Source organism: Cherax quadricarinatus, chromosome 16, assembly GCF_038502225.1.
Source record: "Cherax quadricarinatus isolate ZL_2023a chromosome 16, ASM3850222v1, whole genome shotgun sequence".
Classification (NCBI taxonomy): Eukaryota; Metazoa; Arthropoda; class Malacostraca; order Decapoda; family Parastacidae; genus Cherax; species Cherax quadricarinatus.
Window position 1 is genome coordinate 18,576,951 of NC_091307.1, and position 19,257 is coordinate 18,596,207.

At 42.5% G+C, this 19,257-nt stretch overlaps 1 protein-coding gene across 3 annotated transcripts in view; it reads left to right on the forward strand.

Annotated features, from left to right (window-relative positions):
• The first annotated feature begins 4,002 nt into the window (after nucleotides 1-4,002).
• The window catches only part of LOC128688926 (uncharacterized), a 37,145-nt gene continuing 21,890 nt past the window's right edge, over nucleotides 4,003-19,257 (forward strand). For 2 of the 3 annotated variants that reach the window (XM_070085451.1, XM_070085452.1), the window contains exons 1-3: nucleotides 4,242-4,648; nucleotides 7,756-7,955; nucleotides 8,221-8,374. In XM_070085451.1, the coding sequence (XP_069941552.1) occupies nucleotides 4,561-4,648; nucleotides 7,756-7,955; nucleotides 8,221-8,374 (442 nt within the window). In that variant the 5' untranslated portion in view covers nucleotides 4,242-4,560. Of the gene's footprint in view, nucleotides 4,649-7,755; nucleotides 7,956-8,220; nucleotides 8,375-19,257 lie in introns of all 3 variants that reach the window. The other variant, XM_070085450.1, reaches the window with a different exon arrangement.

The window sequence follows — 19,257 nt, forward strand, 5'->3', positions numbered from 1 at the left end:
TTCTGTCTTACCTCTAATTCTTTCAATTATAACCCTACCGTACACTTTTCCTGGTATACTCAGTAAACTTATTCCTCTATAATTTTTACAATCTCTTTTGTCCTCTTTCCCTTTATATAAAGGGACTATACACGCTCTCCGCCAGTCCCTAGGTACCTTCCCCTCTTTCATACATTTATTTAATAAAAGTACCAACCACTCCAACATCATATCCTCCCCTGTTTTTAACATTTCTGTCATGATCCCATCAGTTCCAGCTGCTTTACCCCCTTTCATTCTACATAATGCTTCACGTACATCCCCCACATTTACATTCTGCTCTTCTTCACTCCTAAAAGATGGTATACCTCCCTGGCCAGTGCATGAAGTTACCGCCTCCCTTTCTTCCTCAACATTTAAAAGTTCTTCAAAATATTCTCGCCATCTACCTAATACGTCCCTCTCCCCATCTACTAACTCCCCTACTCCGTTTTTAACTGACAAATCCATACTTTTCCTAGGCTTTCTTAACTTGTTTAACTCCAAAAATTTTTCTTATTTTCATTAAAATTTCTTGACAGTGCCTCTCCAACTCTATCATCTGCTCTCCTTTTGCACTCTCTCACCATTCTCTTCACCTTTCTTTTACTCTCCATATACTCTGCTCTTCTTATAACACTTCTGCTTTGTAAAAACCTCTCATAAGCTACCTTTTTCTCTTTTATCACACCCTTTACTTCACCATTCCACCAATCACTCCTCTTTCCTTCTGCCCCCACCCTCCTATAACCACAAACTTCTGCCCCACATTCTAATACTGCATTTTTAAAACTATTCCAACGCTCTTTAACCCCCCCCCTACTACTCATCTTTGCACTAGCCCACCTTTCTGCCAATAGTCGCTTATATCTCACCCGAACTTCCTCCTCCCTTAGTTTATACACTTTCACCTCCCTCTTACTTGTTGTTGCCACCTTCCTCTTTTCCCATCTACCTCTTACTCTAACTGTAGCTACAACTAAATAATGATCCGATATATCAGTTGCCCCTCTATAAACATGTACATCCTGGAGCCTACCCATCAACCTTTTATCCACCAATACATAATCTAACAAACTACTTTCATTACGTGCTACATCATACCTTGTATATTTATTTATCATCTTTTTCAAAAAATATGTATTACTTATTACCAAATCTCTTTCTACACATAGCTCAATTAAAGGCTCCCCATTTACATTTACCCCTGGCACCCCAAATTTACCTACTACTCCCTCCATAACATTTTTACCCACTTTAGCATTGAAATCCCCAACCACCATTACTCTCACACTTGATTCAAAACTCCCCACGTATTCACTCAACATTTCCCAAAATCTCTCTCTCTCCTCTACACTTCTCTCTTCTCCAGGTGCATACACGCTTACTATAACCCACTTTTCACATCCAATCTTTACTTTACTCCACATAATCCTTGAATTAATACATTTATAGTCCCTCTTTTCCTGCCATAGCTTATCCTTCAACATTATTGCTGCTCCTTCTTTAGCTCTAACTCTATTTAAAACCCCTGACCTAATCCCATTTATTCCTCTTCATTGAAACTCTCCCACCCCCTTCAGCTTTGTTTCACTTAAAGCCAGGACATCCAGCTTCTTCTCATTCATAACATCCACAATCATATCTTTCTTATCATTTGCACAACATCCACGCACATTCAGACTTCCCACTTTGACAATTTTCTTCTTCTTATTCTTTTTAGTAATCTTTACAGGAAAAGGGGTTACTAGCCCATTGTTCCCGGCATTTTAGTTGACTTTTGCAACACGCATGGCTTATGGAGGAAAGATTCTTATTCCACTTCCCCATGGATATAAAAGGAAAAGTAATAAGACCAAGAACTATTAAGATAAAATCAAAGAAAACTCAGATGAGTGTGTATAAATAAACGTGTACATGTATGTGTAGTGTGACCTAAGTGTAAGTAGAAGTAGCAAGACATACCTGTAATCTTGCATATTTATGAGACAGACAAAAGACACCAGCAATCCTACCATCACGTAAAACAATTACAGGCTTTCGTTTTACACTCACTTGGCAGGACGGTAGTACCTCCCTGGGTGGTTGCTGTCTACCAACCTACTACCTGCTATATACATATATATTTTACTGTGGCAACGTTTCGGTCTCCAGGAGGCTTGTCAAGCCATTTTGTCGGTAATTCTACCATTATTGCTAAAAATATATTATTCTCTGTATGAGGTGGGTACCTCATACAGAGAAGAAAGTAAACTTAGGTATAGCATCAGTGGTCAAGAGCCAGTGGAGTTTTGAGTTAAAAAACTTGAATTTCAGTGAGTTTTATGATGTGACCACATAGGCTAAATAACAGTTGGAATGTTCACGGTAATAGCAGCAGCGATTTACAGTCCTCCCTCCTCATCATCCCCTCTCTTTCCTACTATGAAGAGCTGGAGAACAATACCAAAAACTCAACCAGAAGAGATATACCAGAGAAAATTATACTACATAATGTTTAGTAGAAAATCACAACGCCACTATTCGCAGGGTATTTTATTCAGTAAAACATGAATCCAGAAAAGGCTACTGCAACGCTGAAACTAAATAATCAAAAGTTCTTATCACAGGTCAAAGAAATCCCTGGATTGAATCAGTATGATCGAACATAGATTTTACCTTAAAATGCATACATAAGACATAAAAATGAAGGTAAACTAGGAGCCAGTGGCCATTCATTGCTAAATTTTGCACATTTGGCAATACTCTAGAGCAGTGGTTCCCAACCTTTCCTTACTCCCGCACCCCTATAAAATTTTTGCTCTAACCTCGCACCCCCTACAATTTAAACTTTGTTCAAGGATAAAGGATGTGGAATCATACTAAATTTTATTAAAAGAAAATATTTATTTCACTTTCTAATATAATATGTGAACAAAAATCAGACCTACAGAAAAGAAACATATCACAGAATGATATTTGAATACACCTTACAAAAATAATAACTCTTGCTTGAAATATATACAAAAAAGTCAAATCAAGAACTAGCTTTCAAACCTTTAGAAAGGAATTTTATTTTTTTAGTATGTAAAAAAATCAAACATATGGACAAGAAAGTATGTCTCCGATTAACATTTGAATATACCAAAAAATAGTCACTTTCTTTAAATATGTACAAGATAATAAAATCAAAAGGCTGACTTCCAAAAAGTTTGCGAATCCATTTTAATTCAGTGGCTCTTTTGTTCCTGTTTCTTGCTTGTGAGTTTTTCAAAACGGGGAACTGTGTTGCTTATAGCAACACGCATGTCTGCCTGTGCACTCAAACGATTTCTAGATTTTGTCTTAATTGACAAAAGAGTACTAAATCCTGATTCACATAAGTAAGTTGTCGCAAATGGAATGAGCACAGTTAGTACAGTTTCGCAAAGTCTTGGAAATAGAACCATAGCCGAGCACCAATACTCTTCCAAAGTTTTACTCTCCAATTGCATTTCAAGAGCACGATTTGAACGCAGATCTATAAGATCCTCTTTCAGCTCTCCATCATCTGACATTTTATCCAAATTGAAGGAGTAAGGATTCATAATCCATTCTTCAGATGATTCCAGCTTCCCTCCATCAAATTATCTATCAAATGATTATTGAATATTAATAAGTAATAAATGAATCAATTTCCTGTTATTAAAACGGACGCTTCTCGCACCCCCTGGAATGATGTCTCGCACCCCCAGGGGGTGCGAGCACCCCTGGTTGGGAACCCCTGCTCTAAGAATGGAAAGAGGGAATAAAATAAACCAGACCAGTAGAAGAGATTATGCAAAGTTGAGTCGGATGATGAAGTGGAAGAGGCAGATTCAATACTCAGTTTCAATATAAGGTATAAGTTTCAAGACACTAGAAATCAGTAATGGAGGCTTATTTGGAGCTAAGACTCGAAACCAGCAAACACAACTCGGTAAGTACACATATAACAGATGAGTCTACCAGGTTAATACTTGTGTAAACCATCTCCTCTAGGCTTCCTATGGGGTTTGTTGGGATATATCTGTAAAAACGCACATTTTTGGGGGACAATCCAGGATACAGTATCTAATTTTGTAGCCCTGTATTTGTTCATATATTTTACATTTCCACATAAATATGCTTTACACATTTCACTGAAATAGATGACGGATCTCTATTTTGTTTAGTTCTTTTCTGATAAAAAAAAAGTAGCAGACATTATCTGGCATCCGGCTTCATTACGCATGAGGTCTGTAGTAAGTGTGGCGAGGCAGTGGAACCCAGGAGAGGCGCTCCTGGTGACGCTTGTGGGCATCACGTTCCAGTGTCGCCTCCATTATTGTAATTCTTGTATTTATGCGATACGATAACCCCCTGTGGGTTATTAAGGCGCGGAACTGCAGCAAAGACCCAGAACTCCGTCTAGTTTTGGCAGCGAAGATCCTCGTATTCCCCCGACAGGAGCTGCTGGTGGTGTTGAGGAATCACAGTAGTGGTGTCGAGACGCTGCTGGTGTTCTTGTAGACGACTGCTGAAGGAAGAACAACTTGGAAGGTCATGGCTTCAAGCAGTGTCGTGAAAGCTGTCACAGTTTGGCTAGTCTGCTTCACCCATCTTACTTTAGGCGAAAACAGTGATCCTAAAGGTAATATATACTTAAATCATTATACTGTATGTTGTGCTTATACAGTATATTATAGTTGCTAATGTGTCTAACGATGATACATAGTGATTAAAGAATAAAAAGGCACAATAAAGTGGCTGCAACAATACACAGATATTTTGCATGTAGGAGACTGAAACTTATGACGATGTTTCGGTCCAACATGAACCATTAACAAGTCACAGAGAGACGCGACGGCAAGGAAACCAGAGGGGGGCGGGGACGAGAGTGGTAGTAGTAGTAGTAGTAGAGATAGTAGTAGTAGTAATAGTAGTGGTAGTAGCAATAGTAGTAGTGGTATTAAAAGTAATAGTACAGATACTAATAGTAGTAATGTAGCAGTAGTAAAGGAATTTCTCTCCTAAACTCTCTTCTGTTAAATCTTCTGTTCTTTGCCTTCCTATATTTCCAGAATTCTAAATCTTAAAAGCACCGTCCTTTAGACATCAAACTTACTTTTCGTTATACTAATGCCCTTTGTAGTAATCTAGTTTGTACTTTTGCTACTGATGCTATCGTAGTCTACCCTGTTTCCTGCTCCTCTCCGAGAAACTTGCCGGTCTCTTTCTGAAAGACCTAGTGAGCACAAGGAGAAATGTTAGCCTTGCTGACACTAACAATGCTCTTTTCTGTCATCCTATTAACTGTGACTCTATTAACTGTCATGCTATTAATTACCATGCTATTAACGTTAAGACCCTACCCATGTTAAGACCCGCTCGGAAGTCAAATGACTTTTTTTTTTTTCATTCGCCGGTACTTTCCCGGCCCGGGTCTTTTCCAATAGTGGTGACCCGGCCTTGGGTCCCTACCTGGGGAGATCGACACCATGCCCAGCCCTTCTAGGGTAGGGTAGGTGCCTGAGCCCGAGCTTGTAGCTCACAAGACTGTCATTCCCATTAGTCCCCTTGGGGCGGGAATGGCAGACCAGAGAGGCCTAGCTTGTGGCTAGGCCTGGGGACAGTTGGTCCCAAAGATGAGGAGGTACTGAGGAGGCCTGGTCTCAGACCGGGCCGCGGGGGCGTTGACCCCCGGAACTCTCTCCAGGTAAACTCCAGGTACTTGTGCCTCCTCCCATGGGAGACTTATGTCTCAGATACTTCCTAAAGAGGGAGCCAAGGCCGGGCCACCACTTGGAAAAGGCCCAGGCAGGGAGAATACCGGCGAATCTTTATTAATAATAATTAATTACCTGGAGAGTGTCTCGAGACCTTAGTCTCCCATGGGAGGAGGTACAATTACCCCCTCATCTTTGGGACTAACTGTCCTCAGGCCTAGCCACAGTCCCCGCCCTCACGGGGCTCGTAGGGAGAAGCTAGTCCTCTGGTCTGCCATCTGCCCCGCCCCAAAGGGGCTCGTGGGGATGGCAGTCTTGTGAGCTGCAGGTGGTAGCAAGCTCAGGCCTTATAAATGACTTTTAAAAACACTGATATGTTAACCGGTGTTGTAAGCTATAATAAACGTAGTAGCTGATTTTATGTACTTTTATGTCTTTGACTACCTTGTTTAAAAAGTTTAAATACAGATATAATATAGTAATTAAATTAACATACTTCCGTTTTTTTAACATGCGTTAATTAATACTGTAAAAAAGATTCTTTTTTAGCTTATTTATTACTAGAAAACAAGTAAATGGCGTTATTCGTGCAAATACAGTTTTGCTCCTAATGACAACTACCATACCAAACAAAAAAAAGTCAAAGGCGGTCAGCCTAGCTATAATTTTTTTTTTTTAGCCTAGCTATAGATGGTCCAGGGATCATTGCTCCCATAACCAGGTCGTAAGACATGGTTTCCTGGGTGGCCTCCTGGTCAGTCAGGCTGTTAGTGTTTATTACAAGCTGTCTTATGAACCACAGCACCACTGACCAGACTATCATTCTGTGGTTGTTTAAGGGTCACATGCATGAAGAGAGAATGTATGAGCTTATTCTTTTTTGACTTTGTGAGACGACGCCTGAGTTTAGATTTGATCTAGATCGCATATTTAAGGCATCTGAAACTTGTTTTTGCCTTCATTTTTTTTTCTTTCCATGAATATGGAATTCAATAAGCCAGGTCCGAGGAGAGTGTATAACTGTGCTATCCTCGGTTTCTCGAAAAATGTAATAGGGTTATCTATATCTGCATATTTATTTGCTTATATAGTGTCATGTGTTCACACTATTTTATACCTGGAGTTTACCTGGAGAGAGTTCCGGGGGTAAACATCAGCCTTTTAGAAACCATTGATGTGTGATTATTTATTGAACATCTAATCGTGCTGCTTCCTCAATTTTCCACTCATTTCTTTGGGGTCAAAAACATTTAGTTTTTACCTAAGCTAGATCCCACTATGAGGGTAACACGTCAAGAGGCTAACACGGCTACAAGAGATTTGTAATGATTTTTACATTTTACACTGCTGTTGTGCTACATGCTAAATGTTACTGTAACAGGATTGTGCAGCAATGACCTACTGACGTCAGACACTCACACTGCTTATCATACCGTATCCTCACTTATTTGTACACTGCTTTGTTTTCTTTAAGCAAGATTGGAACATAATTTTTTTTTACAGTTCATTTCAGAGGTTAAGAACCTTCATTTTACCTCAGCTAATGTCAAAACCAAGTATTCTCTAAGGTATACTACCGCGTCTAGAGGTCTACTACCCAGAACAGTTTGTTAACACAAAGATGTCTGTCTAAAGCATAAAGAGAGGCATGGAGACTCATACGACTCTTGCCGATTCGAAATCAAACTCCAGTCGGGCACGAGCTGAATATTCTGACATTTTAATTCAAATTTCTTGTGTTCAGTACATTACAGTCTCTAATACTTAAATATATGGCTCGGTATGAAAAGCTTCCATAGAGTTTAGGAACTGGCGCTACTCTCCACTCTCTTGGATTTAACCTGAATATCTTATATTTCTCAGGTGCTGCATGACACTTACGGGTTTAGCCCTTCACCATAATAATAATAATGATAATAAATGACCTACAATAGATGATAAATGTGCCAAACAGTTCACAAATAATTATTTGCTATTAACAGCTCACAGTTTCATTAATATCAACAAAATACCTCAACATATTTTTTTGCAGGATGTATCAGAGAGAACCTTTCAGAAGGTGTGAAGACAATACACATCACTAACAACCACCACCAGAGCTGGGTCAAGCCTCTGACAACACCTGCACTCCTAGCAGTGGAATATTTTACTCCACAACGAACATACAATAATATGTGTACAGTTTACTTTAACATCTCAGACGCTTGGCACAACTTTACTGCAACTCACACAGTCAGTACATAATTTTTATGTTGTAATTTTAAGTTAAATGTATAAAATGTTTGATGTCATGATAAACAATGTTAAATTATGTTGTGTATATATACATAAGAAAAAATAATTTTTGCTTTGATACTATTTCTTATTATTACCCTTTGCCATTTTCACTTCATATTTTCAACTTATCTTTTATTTCATTATTTTCTGTGCTCTTTATTGCCATATTAACGAGATAAATAATGCACAATAAGTTTTTATTTATACCACATGCTCGCAGGTTGATGATAAAAACCTCACAAATATCACCGTGTTGGTCCCGGAGCTGGGTTTCAACTGTAGCCAAAAGTTCACTACATTCCACCCAACACTTTACCTCAGGAGCCACAACAACACTGTACAGTGGGCCAACTGCTTGACTGATAACACCACAGGTGAGGTTTGTTGTCACGCTCACACACACACACACACACAGGTGGAATAGTTTGGGAAGCGATGTAATGGAGGCAGGATCCATACATAGCTTTAAGCAGAGGTATGATAAAGCTCACGGTTCAGGGAGAGTGACCTAGTAGCGACCAGTGAAGATTCGGGGCCAGGAGCTTGGAATCTACCCCTACAACCTCAACTAGGTGAGTACAAACACACACACACAGCCGACACGCGCAGACGTGGGAGCACAAGGCTCCGAGAAACTTAGTGTTTTTAAGGCGCAGTAACTGCTAGCAGTAACCAGTGGTAGTGACAACGTCAGTGAGCAACCCTACGAGTGATAACCAAAGTTATTAGTTAAAAAAAGTCGAGAGGAAATCATCAATATTTCAAAGTACCAAACCGTTAGGGGCCTAGTAGGCACCTGTTGCCACACAGATTCAAATATACAAAGATCAAAGTGAGTGTGGAAGCGCGTGTTCAAGAATTATGAGAGATTGGTTAACAAGTGAAATGTGGGGCAACTTACAGTGAGAGTGAAAAAGTTAATAAGCAAAAGGAGAAAGGAAAAATAAAATATATAACAAAGGGTAGGAGGCAGGCGTAGGCCTGCCAAAGCAGTGACATCACAACAGGTTGTGTGCCATTATAAATATAAAGTGTAGCCCACCGAATGTGAAGTGTATTCTAGTGAAATCACTTGAGGAATGCGGGATGTATGAGCATATATAGTTATAAACATCACGGGTGAAGGATTTTACAAGGCGTACATGTTGTGGAAAATTTTCTAGGGTGATTACCTTTATGTACCTCAACATTACATGGTTACAAATAAACTCATTGGGAGACAACCATATTGTTTACCGTAGTCACCTCGTGTAGACATGTGAGAAAACTTAACCACCCCTGGTCATGGCAGGTGGTTCCTTCGACCTCACAATCTTATCCATATCTATCCGAGACCAGTATGGATTGGATAGCACCCACAAGTACGGTGCTACTAATTAATTGTGGACTGTATAGATTATGTTAGTTAGACTGAAGGAAGGGGGGGTGGGGTAGGTTACACATGGATATATCCATCAAGGAAAAACGCTTGTACATAATCTCACCACTTACCAGATATTCTCTGGTGGTCACTTGATGTAGCTGGATCACCCATAACCTATCCAATTACAACATACCTAACTGGCCAGTATCAGTCTGCTATAACTAGGTGGGTGATTGATACTCCTTATTTCCTCCATTCACCATCTCATTTCGATGTCCTGCTACACTGACACGGTTCTTATTCCAGCAGGACGAGGTATCCGTCGGTTTGTCCCGGTTTAGAAGTCGTGATTCCATAAAGCTTCACTATCCTCGGTACGAGAATCATGCGTTCACTCGGAGCAGGGCGATCTATTTCACATCCCGCATTCTCTTAACTCAATGTTATTATCACTGATTACATTACCATTCACAAGACGATTTAACGTCTCATAATTATTATACACATTAGAGGTCACTCCATTAAGATCTGAGGCCGATGAGTGAGGATTAACACATGGGTATTTCCCCTGGACACACACCATGGCCGCGCACCAGTCACACCCGGTCGAACCATTATTCACTAATTTTACCACCTTTTTACGGTGGTCCCGTAAATCACGTTCCCTCACTCTTCACCAGGAACAGTTACGACACTTCCTATTATGAAGTGAGGCCCATATTAATCCTTAGGCCGCCGTGAATGCCAATTTCCTGATCCCAGGTTTTCACAGCCTCCTCACTACATTCAAAACACTCCCGCCTCCCTGTGCCCCAGCTCGACCTATACCCCCGCACATCCGCGCATGCGCAAAGGGAACTCTTGGTTCTATCCTATTGTCAAATACATTTTTGACTCATATCGACACATTAAACACCTATTAGGCGCTATAGCTTCGGAAAATCAAAAATTTTCCACACTGCGGCCGGGCGGAGGTCGTTGCTAGACGACTTACATAATGTGGAGTACAATTTTCCCATCTTCACTGGCCACCTGGCTTGGGAACTCCAACATTGGTATTTACATAATCACCCATTAATTCTTTCCACCTGTTAACTCCTCAGGTAGGGCTCCATCCAAAGCACACTCAAGCCTCCATGCTTCTGGTATTAACAATTTCCCTCTTATTGTAAGGTGTGACACTAAGTCTATGCTCTCGGGGTTAATTTATTGGGCATACTGGAATTATGAGACTTTAACAATAACAAGTCTCTCTCAGTATCCCAAGTCAGCCCCAGCACATTACTGCATATAGGCACTTCAACTCCATGGCCATCCATATTTATTGATCCCTCAAAATGGACTAATTACTGTTCCATTCTCTCAGGGGCATAAGCCTATGCTCCCTGGATTAATTTATTGGGCATACTGGAATTATGAGACTTTAACAATAACAAGTCTCTCTCAGTGTCCCAAGTCAGTCCCAGCACCTTACTGCATTATTTCATTAACCCCTTCACATATCCTCATTAGTTCCTCTTCAGTTGACGTCACACCCGGAAATTGTCCACATAAGATTATTTATCCAATTACTTCGCTCAGTGGACCACCTGTGCACTTAAGGTGTGCATTTATCGTCGCCTGAAGTAAGAACAATTTATTATTTAACTATTTATTAATTATATCATTATAAGCAGTCAACAATTTTGGTGTCTTGCTCAGTTCGCGGAGCTGGGCCCTTTAACTGTCCATACGCCATCCTATAATTAGTAGATAATTCTGGACGGTCGAGCTTCCACGGAAGTCGCACCCAGTAATGTCCAGATTCACATTTAACATCCTTCAGGTATTGTTCCTGAGTAAAGGAATCATTTGGACTTTCCTCATTTATATTAATCCCTATGCTGTCCAGCTCCCACAAATTAGACTGGTTCAACATCATTCTCGATAGAAGAATACTTGTACTGGGTTGACCTTTTATGAGCAAGACACCGTGACTGTATTCACTACTTCTCTAGTCATTATTACTAGGCGGTAATCTGCCATATATTACATGGCCCGTACCAGTGTTGAGGAGAGTGACGCCGCATGCTTTTGGATTTATGCCCTTTATCCTGAATTATTACATCCAACGCCGGCAAGGCTACCTCAGCTAGGCCATCATTATTGCCATTAGCTGCAACCTTTACATCAGTCACTGTAGTGTCAGGGTTATTAACATTATCATTATTGTCACCATTATTATAAGAATCACATACAACCCTGCACATAACTGTATGGTGCCTTCCCTTGTTGCATTGATAGCAACTGTTCAATTTGGTATGACAATCCTTTACATTATGATTGTCTAGACATCTGATAAATCTGTCAAGTTCTTTCATTCTTTCCACTTTAATATCCCATGAATTATAGGCATTACAATTTTTAGTGAAATGAGTACCCTGGCAGAAGAGGCAGTCTCTCTTTTCCTTGCCTGACCTCTTATTAACTGGGTTACACTTACTGAGGTACTTATTCCTCTTACCTTGATGTGAGGAACCACTATTACTGATTCCTGACTTGATATGTGCCTATTTAACTCTTAACTATGATTATTACCACTGGGATTATTTTTCCCTTTTGCGACTTGACAGATACTTCAGAGTCATTATGTGTTATATCCTTAGAACTGTTTGGCTGACTGGTCTGCAATTGAACAATTAATTCCTGCCGACCTAGTCTGATTTCCTCCAGACCGTACTCTGGAGGTTTTGGCAAACCCACCCGTTGCATTAATAGGTTGACCAACTGCCTGGCTTACACCCTTTAATTTATTCAAAGCCTTACTTTTACAAGACAGTTTTTCTTCCAATTCGTAATGTTGATTAATTAAAACATTCATTTCCATTCCATCTGCACAATTCTCCAGCAGATCTCTTTCACAGTCTTTAAACCACAATTTGTACCAATCAAATCTCCTCTCTAAAGCTTCTAAATATAACTTTAATTCATTAGGGTTCACGGTTCTTTGATTCATTAAATCAAATGCCTTCGTCACATGGCCTTTAATAGCCTGTAATGATGCTTTCATTACTCCAAAATTCACGGACTTGTCAGCCACATTAACTCCATTAGGTTCAGTCATGGTTAGAGAATTATTAGGTGGCAGTCATGGTTAGAGAATTATTAAGTACTGATTATACAACTTAAGTAGGCGCCTTATAAGAGTAATTCTTGCACTTTACTCTTGTATAAATCCTAGCCACACATGTGCTAGCAATTAATTGGGCTAATTATCATCCACCACACGATCGATTAAACTTGTGTACCCTATACCCACTTCCTTCAATCAGTCACTTAATTATTAAGTAATTAATTCAATTAATTTTTTCACTGATTGCATCCGGTTCAGGAAGGACCAGCGGGCAGATATGGAAAATTTTCTAGGGTGATTACCTTTATGTACCTCAACATTACATGGTTACAAGTAAACTCATTGGGAGACAACCATATTGTTTACCGTAGTCACCCCGTGTAGACATGTGAGAAAACTTAACCACCCCTGGTCACGGCAGGTGGTTCCTTCGACCTCACAATCTTATCCATATCTATCCGAGACCAGTATGGATTGGATAGCACCCACAAGTACGGTGCTACTAATTAATTGTGGACTGTATAGATTATGTTAGTTAGACTGAATGAAGGGGGGTGGGGTAGGTTACACATGGATATATCCATCAAGGAAAAACGCTTGTACATAATCTCACCACTTACCAGATATTCTCTGGTGGTCACTTGATGTAGCTGGATCACCCATAACCTATCCAATTACAACATACCTAACTGGCCAGTATCAGTCTGCTATAACTAGAAGGGGACTTAACTGTGGGTGATTGATACTCCTTATTTCCTCCATTCACCATCTCATTTCGATGTCCTGCTACACCGACATGGTTCTTATTCCAGCAGGACGAGGTATCCGTCGGTTTGTCCCAGTTTAGAAGTCGTGATTCCATAAAGCTTCACTATCGTCGGTACGAGAATCACGCTTTCACTCGGAGCAGGGCAATCTATTTCACATCCTGCATTCTGTTAACTCAATGTTATTATCACTGATTACATTACCATTCACAAGATGATTTAACGTCTCATAATTATTATACACATTAGAGGTCACTCCATTAAGATCTGAGGCCGATGAGTGAGGATTAACACACGGGTATTTCCCCTGGACACACACCATGGCCGCGCACCAGTCACACCTGGTCGAACCATTATTCACTAATTTTACCACCTTTCTACGGTGGTCCCGTAAATCACGTTCCCTCACTCTTCACCAGGATCAGTTACGACACTTCCTATTATGAAGTGAGGCCCATATTAATCCTTAGGCCGCCGTGAATGCCAATTTCCTGATCCCAGGTTTTCACAGCCTCCTCACTACATTCAAAACACTCCCGCCCCCCTCATGCCCCAGCTCGACCTATACCCCCGCACATCCGCGCATGCGCAAAGGGAACTCTTGGTTCTGTCCTATTGTCAAATACATTTTTGACTCATATCGACACATTAAACACCTATTATGCGCTATAGCTTCGGAAAATCAAAAATTTTCCACACATGTACGACAACTACGTCATCAGCATCTGGCAACTTGTCATCACCCCGCTGCCAGCGTAAGTACTTCTCACCTATTGTGGTTGCATGTTGTCAGATTCTTGTCTCTGCATCACTGTTAGATAATGGTCACTCGCTCCTGCAAGCTATTACCAGAATTAGAGTAGAAATAGCATAGATAAGGTAGAGACGGGGTTGATGAGAGTGTGAGGAGAAGGAAGCGGTCTAGCGAGGGGTAACGTCAGAAACACGCACACATGCGCGCACACACACAAGGGTAGACACTTGTAGAAGTTGAGAGAGGCTGAGTATTTTATAAGTAGAGTTGATAAGTGTTAGAATTATTATTGGTAAGTTTTAGAATTACTGGTATTACTACTGGTATTTATTAGCAGTATGAATACTTAGAAGTGGGGGCACACACACACATACACACACGCATACACGACAGTGGAGTAACAGTTACCCCTCAACACATACAAACTACCCCTCCCCTACCCACCACTGGACATCCGGTCCCAAGCCCTCCCCCCCTCTCTCTCTCTACCTTTCTCTCCCTCTCTCCATCTTTCCCCTCCCTCTGCTCCATCTCTATCTCTTCCTTTCTATCTTCTCTCTCCACCTCACATTCCCTCTCTCCCCTCCTCACACACACCTTCCATTCATCTTCCCTTTCCTCCCTTGGCCTCCCCTAACTCCCCTCCCTCCCCACTCATTATCCCTAGCCTTCTTCCCAGCGTTCTCTCTCCCTCTCTCTCTCCCTCCCCCTCTCTCACACACAAGCTCCTTTCCATAGTAAAAAAAAAAATGGGTAACCCAAGAGGGCGGAGACCCAGGGGTCTGGAGGTCGAACCCAGGAGGGAGGAACCTGGGAGGGAAGATTGGGAGGTAGAGCTCACAAAAGTGGAGGAAGAGTGGGGAAGGAAGCTAGTTGAGCTTGGCAGGAGGAGAGGATAGCTGAAGAGAGCAGGAAGTGGGGACTACAAGTCTTAGCAGCAGAAGATAAGATAAAGTGCTTAGAAGAGGAGCTAAAAAACCTGAAACAGAATAGAGAGACAAATGACAGCACAGGAATGACATCAGGGACTTCTATACCAGTCACAGATAAGGGGGCTGTAGGGATTCAGGAAAAGATGAGTTCACGAAGACCAATCGTGAAGCCTGCAGTTAATGCAGGAGACAAGACTTATGCAGAGACTAACAGTCAACTACAGTGGCAGGGAACAGCTGACCAGGGAAGACAGTCCACTGAGCATAGGGGCTGCAGCAAGGGCAGGGGTTGAAGGCAGGAACGTCTCGGTGGAAGGAGATAAAAACACCTCAGAGGATGCAAATAGAGACACAATGGGAGGAGGAGATGGAGAGGTCAATGTTTGTCTATGGGCTCCAAGAAGTTGAAGGGGAAACCTATGATGAAAGAATCTAGGGGGAGAAGAAAGCGATCGAAGGTATCTTGAAAGCAATACGAGAGGGAGACATGACCCAGGTGGCAAATTTTCGGAGAATTGGGTGGTTTGCATGCAGAAGGAGACAGCCTGTCAAAGTAGTCTTTAAGGCAGAATCAGCTCGAACCTGGGTCCTGCAGGAGAAAGCACGACTGAGGGACAATTCAGAGTACCGGAGCATGTACCTTGATCTCGACAGAACACAGGAGGAAAGGACGAGACAGAGAGAGAGAGGGTACAAAAACGAAAGGAGGAGCGGGAGGCATCAATGAGGACGAGCAGAACCCAGACTCAGGTGGAAGGACAAATACACCCTACAGAGACACCCACAGAAGGACTCCAACCACAACAACCCCGAAGCAACTGAACAACCTCAACCAAAACCTGCACACTGTTCCCTCTGCCCCCACCCCCACCACAAACCCCACCTCCACAGCAGCCCCTTTTGGGCACTCTGCCCCCACCCCCACCACAAACCCCACCCACACTGTGAAAACCCCAATGCAGCTGAACAATCTCAACCAATACCCACACACTGTTCCCTCTGCCCCCACCCTCACATCACAAACCCCACTGCCACAGCAGCTCCCTGTGGGCACTCTGCCCTCACCCCCACCACAAATCCCACCCACACCACAAACTCCCATAACCCCCCAGGGCTCCCACCCCCAACCCCAATATTCTCACAGGTCCACCATGATAGATAAGCTGAAGGTGTGGTACACAAACGCAGATGGAATAGTAAATAAATACGAGGAATGTCACGAAAGAATCAATGAGAAGTCCCCGGACATCACTCACTGAGACAATAACAGACGCAATCTTCCCACCGGGATATCAGATCCTGAGGAAAGATAGAAGGAGCAGAGAGGGAAGAGGGGTTGTACTGCTCATAAAAAACCGATGGAGTTTCGAGGAAATTGAGGGCATGGACGAGATTGGAGAAAGGGACTACACAGCAGGCACAATTCAATCTGGGGAACATAAGGTAGTCATTGCTGTGATGTATAACCCACCACAAAACTGCAGGAGGCCAAGAGAGGAATATGATGAGAACAACAGAGTGATGGTAGACACACTGGCTGAGGTGGCACGAAGAGCTCAAACGTGCAGAGCAAAGTTACTGGTCATGGGTGATTTCAACCACAGGGAGATTGGGAAAACCTGGAGCCTCATTGGGGCCCAGAAACATGGAGAGCCAAGATGATAGATGTGGTACTGGAAAACCTCATGCATCAACACATCAGGGACACTACCAGAGAGCGAGGGGAGATTGAACCAGCAAGACTGGACCTTGTGTTCACCCTGAGTAACTCACACATTGATGACATCACATATGAGAGGCCACTCGAAGCTAGTGACCACGTAGTCCTGAGTTTTGATTACATAGTAGTTACAGGTGGAGAGGGTAACAAGAGTCGAATGGGAAAAGCCAAATTATAAAAAGGGGGACTACACAGGTATGAGGAACTTCTTGTGGGAGGTGCAGTGGGACAGAGAAATGGTAGGAAAGACAGTAAATGAACTGATGGATTATGTAACAACAAAATGCAAGAAGGCAGAGGAAAGGTTTGTTCCAAAGGGCAACAGAAAAAATGGGAAGACCAAAGCAAGTCCTTGGTTTACCCAAAGGTGTAGGGAGGCAAAAACTAAGTGCATCAGAGAATGGAAGAGGTATAGAAGGCAAAGGACCCAGGAAAGCAAGGAGATCAGTCGAAGAGCCAGAAACGAACATACACAGATAAGGAGGGAAACCCAGCGACAGTACGAAAATGACATAGCATCGAAAGCCAAGTCTGACCCGAAACTGCTGTTTAGCTACATTAGGAGAAAGACGACAGTCAAAGACCAGGTGATCAGGCTGAGGAAAGAAGGTGGGGAAGTCACAAGAAACGATCAAGAGGTATGCGAGGAGCTCAACATGAGAGGAGGAGATGAAGAAGCTGCTAAGTGACCTTGATACCTCAAAGGCAATGAGACCGGACATCTCCCCGTGGGTCCTCAGGGAGGGAGCAGATATACTGTGTGTGCCATTAACCACAATCTTGAAGAATTGAGACACTTGTTCAACATACGGGAATCTTTATTGAAGAAACGTTTCGCCACATAGTGGCTTCATCAGTCCAATACAAAGTAGAAATGGGTAAGGAGAGAAGGAGTTTGAGGTAATCAGTCCCTCAACCTGGAATCGATGTGTTTACTCCATCACTCTTGAAGGAAGTACAGCATAGGGCCAGAGAGGTGGTTTATATACTGTAGTCAGATGAGTCGAAGCAGGAGGAGGCGGGATCACAGTGGGACCTGCCACTAGTGTAAGTAGGTCATCGTCCAAAGGTTGGACAAGCGTTGAAGTCTTTGTACCAAGATCCCATGATGTTGCAGTGTCTGACAGATGTGATGAATTGTTTTGAAAACCGACAAGTTGAAGAATGGAGACACTTGTGCAACATACGGGAATCTTTCTTGAACTGACTTAAGAAATCGTAATGACACGATTGCAAATAAACCATACCCCCGGCCGGGATTGAACCCGCGGTCATAGAGTCTCAAAACTCCAGCCCGTCGCGTTAGCCACTAGACCAGCTAGCCACAATAAGATTCATCCAACTAGGTATATTTCTACACCATAGGAAAGTTAGCACAGGCACCTCTGTGACCACAAATGCAAGTTTTTACAGACGAATCTCCAGCTAGCGTGGCCGTGACGAACTCTAGCTCAAGTCCCTTCACTGCCGTCAACATGACTTAAGAAATCGTAATGACACGATTGCAAATAAACCATACCCCCGGCCGGGATTGAACCCGCGGTCATAGAGTCTCAAAACTCCAGCCCGTCGCGTTAGCCACTAGACCAGCTAGCCACAATAAGATTCATCCAACTAGGTATATTTCTACACCATAGGAAAGTTAGCACAGGCACCTCTGTGACCACAAATGCAAGTTTTTACAGACGAATCTCCAGCTAGCGTGGCCGTGACGAACTCTAGCTCAAGTCCCTTCACTGCCGTCAACATGACTTAAGAAATCGTAATGACACGATTGCAAATAAACCATACTCCCGGCCGGGATTGAACCCGCGGTCATAGAGTCTCAAAACTCCAGCCCGTCGCATTAGCCACTAGACCAGCTAGCCACAATAAGATTCATCCAACTAGGTATATTTCTACACCATAGGAAAGTTAGCACAGGCACCTCTGTGACCACAAATGCAAGTTTTTACAGACGAATCTCCAGCTAGCGTGGCCGTGACGAACTCTAGCTCAAGTCCCTTCACTGCCGTCAACATGACTTAAGAAATCGTAATGACACGATTGCAAATAAACCATACCCCCGGCCGGGATTGAACCCGCGGTCATAGAGTCTCAAAACTCCAGCCCGTCGCATTAGCCACTAGACCAGCTAGCCACAATAAGATTCATCCAACTAGGTATATTTCTACACCATAGGAAAGTTAGCACAGGCACCTCTGTGACCACAAATGCAAGTTTTTACAGACGAATCTCCAGCTAGCGTGGCCGTGACGAACTCTAGCTCAAGTCCCTTCACTGCCGTCAACATGACTTAAGAAATCGTAATGACACGATTGCAAATAAACCATACCCCCGGCCGGGATTGAACCCGCGGTCATAGAGTCTCAAAACTCCAGCCCGTCGCGTTAGCCACTAGACCAGCTAGCCACAATAAGATTCATCCAACTAGGTATATTTCTACACCATAGGAAAGTTAGCACAGGCACCTCTGTGACCACGTTTCGCCACTGTGTGGCGAAAACAAGAGTGATGGACTGAACACATCAATTCTAGGCTGAGGGACTGATTACCTCAAACTCCTACTCTCCTTACCCATTTCTACTTTGTATTGGACTGATGAAGCC